The sequence below is a fragment of the Hemiscyllium ocellatum genome, chromosome 50, assembly GCF_020745735.1.
Source record: "Hemiscyllium ocellatum isolate sHemOce1 chromosome 50, sHemOce1.pat.X.cur, whole genome shotgun sequence".
Classification (NCBI taxonomy): Eukaryota; Metazoa; Chordata; class Chondrichthyes; order Orectolobiformes; family Hemiscylliidae; genus Hemiscyllium; species Hemiscyllium ocellatum.
In genome coordinates, this window is record NC_083450.1 from 5,761,784 (window position 1) to 5,771,623 (window position 9,840).

General features: G+C 51.6%; 1 protein-coding gene across 1 annotated transcript; it reads right to left on the reverse strand.

Moving 5' to 3' along the window:
* Positions 1–248: 248 nt before the first annotated feature.
* On the reverse strand, positions 249–5,889 carry LOC132805631 (cilia- and flagella-associated protein 141-like). The gene is made up of 4 exons (XM_060820817.1): positions 5,808–5,889; positions 3,108–3,148; positions 2,202–2,331; positions 249–439 (listed from the first exon to the last, which is right to left on the reverse strand). Exons 1-4 carry the CDS (start codon positions 5,865–5,867, stop codon positions 338–340), a joined length of 333 nt encoding a protein of 110 aa, XP_060676800.1. The 5' UTR covers positions 5,868–5,889; the 3' UTR covers positions 249–337.
* Positions 5,890–9,840: the final 3,951 nt, after the last annotated feature.

Sequence of the window (9,840 nt, forward strand, 5' to 3'; positions counted from 1 at the left end):
CGACAGTGCGGTGCTCCCTCAGCACTGACCCTCCGACAGTGTGGCGCTCCCTCTGCACTGACCCTCCGACAGTGTGGCACTCCCTCAGCACTGATCCTCTGACAATGTGGCGCTCCCTCTGCATTATCGAACATCTGCCTGGAGTTTACACTGGAATATCTACCATCGAATTGGGAGCTTTTGAGATCGAGGGAGTTTGACCCAGATGCAATTGGACCAGGATGCTCTGGAGTCAGTTTAATGAACACATTTACTCATGACCTCTAATACCTTTCTATGATTGTACACCCTTTTCGGTGCTTTTGAATTTGGCAGTATTACTGTGAGCTCTCTCAGCTCAGATCCGCTGCTTATAGAATGTCTTTCCCATGGCTGTTAGCTCTTCCAGGTACTGCCTGTTTTCCATCTCCAGTAGGTCCTTGAGGGCTGCCTGTCGTATCTGTGAGAGAAGGGTGATAGAGGAGGTAGGGGATACTGCATTCACTGCCTGTATTCGCTGGTGTGGCTATGGGTCCACATACATTTCTCTCAATCTGACAGGCACCAGCGGAGTTATCAAAGCCCTCCTCAGAGTTCACAACAGGGAAAGGGTATCTCACATGGAGCAAGAGCTACAGACTCCAATGTGACAGCGGAGGGCTGAATATAGGCTGACAGCACTTCTCTCTCTCTCTCTCTCTCTCTCTCTCACACACACACACACACAACCACTCCCTCCCTCACTTGCATTCGCACTCCCTCCTTCCCTCTCTCGCACTCCCTCTCTCACTCCCTCCTTCCCTCTCTCTCTCTCGCACCCCCTCCTTCCCTCTCTTTCTCACTTTTGCACTCCCTCCTTCCCTCTCTCTCACTCCCTCTCTCGCACTCCCTCCTTCCCTCTCTTGCACTCCCTCCTTCCCTCTCTCTCACACCCTCCTTCCCTCTCTCTCACTCCCTCTCTCGCACTCCCTCCTTCCCTCTCTTGCACTCCCTCCTTCCCTCTCTCTCACACCCTCCTTCCCTCTCTCGCACTCCCTCTCTCGCACTCCCTCCTTCCCTCTCTTGCACTCCCTCCTTCCCTCTCTCTCACACCTTCTCGCATTCCCTCCTTCCTGCTCTCTCGCTCCCTCTCTTGCACTCCCTCCTTCCCTCTCTCTCACTCCCCCCTTCCCTCTCTCTCCCTCCTTCCCTCTCCCTCACTCCCTCTCTCGCACTCCCTCCTTCCCTCTCTCTCACTCCCTCTCTCGCACTCCCTCCTTCCCTCTCTCGCACTCCCTCCTTCCCTCTCCCTCACTCCCTCCTTCCCTCTCCCGCACTCCCTCCTTCCCTCTCTCTCACTCCCTCTCTCGCACTCCCTCCTTCCCTCTCTCTCACTCTCTCCTTCCCTCTCCCTCACTCCCTCTCTCGCACTCCCTCCTTCCCTCTCTCGCACTCCCTCCTTCCTGCTCTCTCACTCCCTCTCTCTCTCACTCCCTCCTTCCCTCTCTCTCCTTCCCTCTCTCACTCCCTCTGTCCCTCTCTTGCACTCCCTCCTTCCCTCTCTCGCACTCCCTCCTTCCCTCTCTCGCACTCCCTCCTTCCCTCTCTTGCACTCCCTCCTTCCCTCTCTCTCTCACTCCCTCCTTCCCTCTCTCTCACTCGCACTCCCTCCTTCCCTCTCTCTCACTCCCTCTCTCGCACTCCCTCCTTCCCTCTCTCGCACTCCCTCCTTCCCTCTCTTGCACTCCCTCCTTCCCTCTCTCGCACTCCCTCCTTCCCTCTCTTGCACTCCCTCCTTCCCTCTCTTGCACTCCCTCCTTCCCTCTCTCTCTCACTCCCTCCTTCCCTCTCTCTCACTCGCACTCCCTCCTTCCCTCTCTCTCACTCCCTCTCTCGCACTCCCTCCTTCCCTCTCTCTCACTCCCTCTCTCGCACTCCCTCCTTCCCTCTCTCTCTCTTGCACTCCCTCCTTCCCTCTCTCGCACTCCCTCCTTCCCTCTCTCGCACTCCCTCTCTCGCACTCCCTCCTTCCCTCTCTCGCACTCCCTCCTTCCCTCTCTCGCACTCCCTCCTTCCCTCTCTCTCACTCCCTCCTTCCCTCTCTCTCTCACTCCCTCCTTCCCTCTCTCTCACTCCCTCCTTCCCTCTCTCTCTCACTCCCTCCTTCCCTCTCTCTCTCACTCCCTCCTTCCCACCCGAGCACAGAAGGATAGTTTTATTTCGGTTAAAGTTGAGACCGTTACCAGCAGCAGTGCTTTTGAGGCCATCCTCACTTCCTGCAGGATCGCTTTGACCTGTTTCTGGTTCAGTTTGACCTGCAGCGACGTCTGGCTTTCCTTCAGGATCCTGTTTTCCTTGATGAGTTTTTCCCACCTGCCGGTAAACAGCCCGGTGAGTGAATGTCCTGTCTCATACCGGCTTCACCAGAGTGGCACTCAGCCACCCAGATCGAGACCGGGCTCACGGCTCGGAACCAGATACTCAACAGCCAGGGCCATTCGGCCCCACTGTTCCAGACTAGCCCCCTCTACCCATTCCCACTGGTGTATTGCAGCTATCCTATTTAAATGCATCTGTTGGCTCTGATCACACCCCAATGAGTTAGTCCCCCATTCTCCCCCCACTCCCCGTGGGAGCGAGTCCCCCATTCTCCCCCCACTCCCCGTGGGAGCGAGTCCCCATTCTCCCCCCACTCCCCGTGGGAGCGAGTCCCCCATTCTCCCCCCACTCCCCGTGGGAGCGAGTCCCCCATTCTCCCCCCACTCCCCGTGGGAGCGAGTCCCCCATTCTCCCCCCACTCCCCGTGGGAGCGAGTCCCCATTCTCCCCCCACTCCCTGTGGGAGCGAGTCCCCATTCTCCCCCCACTCCCTGTGGGAGCGAGTCCCCCATTCTCCCCCCACTCCCTGTGGGAGCGAGTCCCCCATTCTCCCCCCACTCCCTGTGGGAGCGAGTCCCCATTCTCCCCCCACTCCCTGTGGGAGCGAGTCCCCCATTCTCCCCCCACTCCCTGTGGGAGCGAGTCCCCCATTCTCCCCCCACTCCCTGTGGGAGCGAGTCCCCCATTCTCCCCCCACTCCCCGTGGGAGCGAGTCCCCCATTCTCCCCCTAACTCCAACATTCACCCCTTTCAAAGCGTCCCTCCTCTTACCTCTCTATTCTTTTCAAGAGTTCATTTATCTCCTCCTCCTTCTGAAATGCAAAAGAGAGCAGATTGGTAAGCACTGGCTATTTGGCTACAGCAGCCCTCGCACCCCACCTTGATCACTGTCCTGCCTTGCTAAATGAGTATTTTGCATCAGTATTTACTGTGGAAAAGGACATGGAAGATATAGACTGGAGGGAGATAGATGGTGACATCTTGCAAAATGTCCAGATTACAGAGGAGGAAGTGCTGGATGTCTTGAAACAGTTAAAGGTGGATAAATCCCCAGGACCTGATCAGCTGTACCCTGTGGGAAGCTAGAGAAGTGATTGCTGGGCCTCTTGCTGAGATATTTGTATCATCGATAGTCACAGGTGAGGTGCCGGAAGACTTAAACATGGTGCCACTGTTTAAGAAGGGTGGTAAGGACAAGCCAGGGAACTATAGACCAGTGAGCCTGACCTCGGTGGTGGGCAAGTTGTTAGGGGGAATCCCAAGGGACAGGATGTACATGTATTTGGAAAGGCAAGGACTGATTAGGGATAGTCAAATCATGTCTCACAAACTCGATTGAGTTTTTTGAAGAAGTAACAAAGAGGATTGATGAGGGCAGAGCGGTAGATGTGATCTATATGGACTTCAGTAAGGTGTTCGACAACGTTCCCCATGGGAGACTGGTTAGCAAGGTTAAATCTCATGGAATACAGGGAGAACTAGCCATTTGGATACAGAACTGGCTCAAAGGTAGAAGACAGAGGGTGGTGGTGGAGCGTTGTTTTTCAGACTGGAGGCCTGTGACCAGTGGAGTGCCACAAGGATCGGTGCTGGGTCCTCTACTTTTTGTCATTTATATAAATGATTTGGATGTGAGCATAAGAGGGACAGTTAGTAAGTTTGCAGATGACACCAAAGTTGGAGGTGTAGTGGACAGCGAAGAGGGTTACCTCAGATTACAACAGGATCTGGACCAGATGGGCCAATGGGCTGAGGAGTGGCAGATGGAGTTTAATTTAGATAAACATGAGGTGCTGCATTTTGCGAAGGCAAATCAGGGCAAGATTTATACTCCTTAATGGGAAGGTCCTGGGGAGTGTTGCTGAACAAAGAGTCGCAGGTAGATAGGATAGTGAAGGCAGCGTTTGGTATGCTTTCCTTTATTGGTCAGAGTATTGAGTACAGGAGTTGGGAGATCACGTTGCGGCTGTACAGGACATTGGTTGGAATATTGTGTGCAATTCTGGTCTCCTTCCTATCAGAAAGGTGTTGTGAAACTAGAAAGGGTTCAGAAAAGATTTACAAGGATGTTGGAGGATTTGAGCTACAGGGAGAGGTTGAATATGCTGGGGCTGTTTTCCCTGGAGTGTCAGAGGCTGAGGGGTGACCTTATAGAGGTTTATAAAATCATGAAGGGGTTGGATTGAATAAATAGACAAGGTCTTTTTCCTGGGGTGGGCGAGTCCAGGACTAGAGGGTATAGGTTTAGGGTGAGGGGAAAGATATAAAAGAGACCTAAGGGGCAACTTTTTCAAATCCTAGCCACCCGACGCCTGGAGGAAGAACGCCTCATCTTCCACCTCGGGACTCTCCATCCCACATGGGCTCAATGTGGATTTCACCAGTTTCCTCATCTCCCCTTTCCCCCACCCCACCTTATCCCAGATCCAGTCCTCCTCCGCCATCTTGAACTATCCTACCTGTCCGTCTTCCTCCCCACTTGTCCGCTCCACCCTCATCTCCGACCTACCACCATTACTTCCCCCCCTGACCTCCCCCACCTATCGCCTTCCCAGTGACCTTCCCCCTCCCAGTCCCACCCCCCACCCCTCCCATTTATCTCTCAGTCCCCTTGAGCCACCCCCGCATTCCTGATGAAGCCCCACGCCTGAAACATCGACTCTCCTGCTCCTCGGATGTTGCCTGACCTGCTGTGCTTTTCCAGCACCACACGTTTTGACTCCCAGTCCAATAGCCAGCTTTGCAGTCCCCTTCCCTGCCCCTTCCCGGTTGAATAGCCGCCCTGGACTGACAACCTCAGTCGAATAGCCAGCCCGTAGTCTCTCATCTGCTTCATTCCAGCCACCTCTGACTGCCTCCACCTTACTGGCGTGCTGCCTCCCCAGTTGAATAGCCTTCCCGCAATCCTTGCCTCGCTGTTCCCACCAACCCTCCCTCCCTCACCCAGTCCAATGGCTGGTTTTCCGTGTGCCTCCCTCCCCAGTGGAATAGTTCAGCTCGCACTCCCTGCCCATTCCCCACCCCCCCCCCCCAGTCGAATGGCCCTTTGTAACAGCCCCTCCCAGTTGAATAGCAGATCGCGGTCAGTCCCTGCTGTCTCCTCCCTCCCCTTCCACAAGTCAAATAACCCCTCCCTCCCTGCCTGCCCCTCCCAGTCGAATAACTCCCTCCCCTCTCTGCGAGGCCCTCCCCCAAATAGCCCCTCCCCCTCCCTGCCCCTCCCAGTCAAATAGCCCCTTCCCCCCTCTGCCTGCCCCTCCCAGTCGAATAACCCGGGTTCTTCCCCTCTCTGCCTGGCTCTCCCAGTCGAATAACCCCCTCCCCTCTCTACCTGCCTCCCCCAGTCGAATAACCCCTTCCCCTCTCTACCTGCCTCCCCCAGTCTAATAGCCCCTTCCCCTCCAGCTCAATTATCCCCCCCTCCTTCCCTTCCCTGCCTGCTCCCCCTTCCCTGGTCGAATAGCCCAGTACCTGCATGGCGTCTGACATCAGGTTTTCCCTGACCACCTCTTCCTTCTTGGGGGTACACATGGCTGCTCCTGTGGGGGACTGGAAGGCTCTCAGAGGAGGGAAGTACAGACTGTCTCAATGCCCCTGGGCTTTGTTGACGGAAGTGGTAGGCCGTTGCTAGGGGTGACGACATTCCTGAAGTGACAGTTTCCCTCTGTCTTAAAGGGGCTGTTACCTCTCACCGAAGGGACCAGTCCCACGTCTCTCTCCTTTCCCCCCCCCCCCCCCCACCTCTGGTGGGCCAAGGGGTTTGGGGCAGTCCCCAGGGCTGTCCTGACAGGGGCAGCTCTGCACACAGCAAGATCCCATAAACAGCCGAGCGACATTTCGAGAGGTTTCTTTTTAATTTTAAAATGTCCGCAGACAACAAGACAGAGCTCTCTGACTGAGGGGATACGTGAGTGGTCGTGTACTGCTGAAGGGTACTTTGTGGGGGGTTGGGCCTGCGAGGGAGGGACACAACCAAGGATGTGACAGGCACCACAGCAATGCAAGTGCCTCCTACTGAAAATAAGCATGCCGTTCAACAGTGGGCTGGTCACACCCGAAACGTTGGCCTGTCCACCTCCTGATGCTGCCTGGCTTGCTGCATTCCTCCAGCCTCCTGCTGGTCTACCTTGGATTCCAGTGTCTGCACCCAAGTGGGTTAGCAAGAGGTGGATTGGACTGATCTCAGTCGCTGACTCTCGGGGGCAGAGGTGTGTAAGGTGGCCTTCTCAAGTCTATTTCCCACCCCACCCCCTGCTTTCGACCCCATTCTGCTCCTGACCCTTTCCTTGACCAGGCATCCTCAGACGATTTCTGGCAACAGCGTCATAAGAGTCCTGAAACAGGCCCTTCGGCCCAACTCATCCATGCTGCCTTCCCTAGACTGAACTACTGCCTGATTTTGGCCCACATCTTTCTATCCATTACCACTTGCTGTCTTCATTCGGCCAACCTATTCAGTATCCAGACAGCCAACTTCCCTGTACATTACAACACGGGGTAAACTCTCCTGCTTGGTTTAAAACCAGCAACACAGAAAAGATTTATCCCGAGCAGTAATCTGTAAAAAAAATTCAAGTGGCCAAGAACTAGGTAAAGTAAAAATTAACAACTTTATTTCTTAAAGTATAACAGAGAGTAATTAACTAATCATTACTTAACAATGTCATCCTCTCTTACCTTCCCTTCTGTCATACTAGTCTGATAAAACTCCCAATTAAGATTTACAAAACAACGCTTCACAGCTCAAAACCAGGCAGCTTGTCTTTGCATCTTCCTGTGCCTTCTTTTCTCTTAATTTCTGTGTCACAGGCGTGAGAAACAGAGCTCACAATGTAATAAATTTCAGTCCGAGTCAAATTCTGAAGCAGGCGAATTTTATTGAAACGTTCTTGCAAGGAGGGGTGACTAGCCAGTAGGCACCCCGATCCAGAAATGACTCCACAATTGATACAGTTTAATTCTCGGTACTTTCCCGTTTACCTCATTGGCCTTCAAACCTATCAATATTGCTTATTGTGTTCTGCCCCTGCTCTCTGCCCTTGTTTACTTCTCCCCCTACTAGGTGACCCTCACCCCTATCCCTTATTTGTAAGTGACTTGGCTCACTTCAGTGCTAACATGAGGGAAACGCGCTGAGCTTGGCATATCTTGATGTTCTTTTCACCCTATCTGTTTGTCTGTTGTTTCTTCCATTGTTTGCAGGCACAGTTCAGCTAATGAAGAGCAACTATGTATTTCTTTCACATAATTTCCACTCTTCGTGTTAATTCATTTTACCTTGTATAAACAATTATGGTTGCAGAAGTAACACTGCTTTACCTATATCCCACACAGGTTATTGATCGATAAAGTACTTTTAAGAGAGATACTTTTTTTTCAAAAGCAGTCTACATGCTAGGACTTGGAAGTTCTCCTCTCAGCTATTCAATTTCCCCCCAGTCTTATACCACACAAAATCGGATTGTGTCATTAGCTTTTAAGATTGTCAATATACTCAATTCAAACTGGATTGGAAATTCGTATCTTTTTAGGGGCATAATTTAAACTGATTGGCCAAATTCAAATTTGTTTCTGTCTCCAGGCAACGAACTAATTGAGTTGTTCAACCCACTCTTACATTGTTGAATTATTGAGAACATTTGGCGCTGTGTCCAGTAGTTCTGCTGATTTTAATTCTCTTAAAGGTACACCCACCCCTTCTTAATAGGTATCCCATACCTCCTAACTTTCTGAATGAGCCTACCATGGGGAACCTTAACAAACGCCCTACTAAAATACATTTACACTACGTCTACTGCTCATCCTTTGTCAACTTATCTTGTCACGTCCTCAATATGGCTTGTGAGGCACGACCTGCCCCTCACAAAGCCATGCTGACTATCTTTAATTTTAATTCAATCCCCTGCCTCTCTTTTTTTGCCACCCCCAGTTTGCATTCTTGCTGAACTGACGCTGTTGGGTAGTGTTTATTAGTTATTCACTGTTTAATTAAGTGACACAGGACTTTACCTGAAACAAGAGAACTGGGATCTTTCCAAAAGGAAAGAGAGTACAGGACAAGTCAGATCCCAGAGCGAAATCTTGGCCTGATGGATCACATGTTTGATCTTTTTTGTGAGCGGTTACCATGGTAACTAGTCACTGGATTCACATCAGGCCGTAGACGTAAAGAATCATGGAGATCTACGCACATTGAGTCTGTGCCAGTCTCGAGTCCTCACTAATCTAATCCCATTTTCCAACAACTTAACTTTGTATGCATAACATCACAAGTGTATATCTTCAATGTTACGATGGTTTCTGTCTCTGCCCTGTCAGCAGTGAGGTCCAGATTTGTACCATCCTCTGGGTGAAAATAAAAGTCTCTTCACTTCCCCTCTAAACGTCCTGCTCCTTACATACATCCCCATGAAGTTGATGCTTCCACCATAAAAAGGTTAAAATTAAGATGCCTCAGACTGTATTGCTTAATCCAGTCCATGTAAGAGGTTGGCAGACTGACTCTCTAGGAGAAAGTGAGGTCTGCAGATGCTGGAGATCAGAGCTGAAAATGTGTTGCTGAAAAAGCGCAGCAGGTCAGGCAGCATCCAGGGAACAGGAGATTCGACGTTTCGGGCATAAGCCCTTCTTCAGGATGCTGCCTGACCTGCTGCGCTTTTTCAGCAACACATTTTCAGACTGACTGGAGAGCACTTTCAAAGGTCAGATGGCTCCAACCCACATCAGGGCCAGAGCCAAGGCTATTCTGATGGAGAATGCTAGAATCCCTCCAGTTTGGAAGACCATTCAGCCCATTGGGTCTGCATCAACCCTATGAAGTGTGTCCCACCCAGACCCATCTGTCTACCCTATCCCTGCATTTCCTCATGGCTCAACCCCCTAGCCTACACATTCCTGGACACAATATGGCAATTGAGCACGGCCAATCCACCCTAACCTGCATATCGGTGGAGATTATGGGCAATAAAGCATGGCTAATCCACCCCTAACTGCACATCTTTGGACTGTGGGAAGAAACCCCTGCAAACCCACAGAGAATGTGCAAACTCTACACAACAGTTGCCCGAGGGTGGGCTCGAACCTGGGTCCCAGGCGCTGCAAAGCTGCAGCGCTAACCACTGAGTCACCATGTCCCTAATTCCCCCTAGCCCTCCCAGCCTGAGCTGTGACAAGCAGTGAGCCGGTCACTCCAAAGAGGAGGACTGCAGTGGCTCGGGAAGGCAACTCACCACCACCTTCTCAAGGGGTAACTCGGGGTGGGGCAATAAAGCTGGCCCAACCAGTGCCCACATCCTACAAAATGAATAAATTTTTAAAATGGGTTGGATTAACGTTCCAGAATTTTCTTTTTTATAAAACAAAATATACTAATGACAAATGTTGAAGGCCAAATTTAAGACTTCTTTTAAAGAATTAAAAACTAAGCAAAAAAAGAATATCCAGAATGGTACAGAGCATCTGAAAAATGGACCAAGCTGAAACAAGGTGAAAAGGGGCGTCCAAG

Coding starts and splice junctions, on each gene's coding strand:
- LOC132805631 (XM_060820817.1), bottom strand. CDS start 5,867: ATGTGTACCCCCAAGAAGGAAGAGGTGGTCAGGGAAAACCTGATGTCA. Junction 2,332..3,107: donor CTCTTGAAAAGAATAGAGAG/GTAAGAGGAGGG, acceptor GTTTACCGGCAG/GTGGGAAAAACTCATCAAGG. Junction 440..2,201: donor CCTCAAAAGCACTGCTGCTG/GTAACGGTCTCA, acceptor CTTCTCTCACAG/ATACGACAGGCAGCCCTCAA.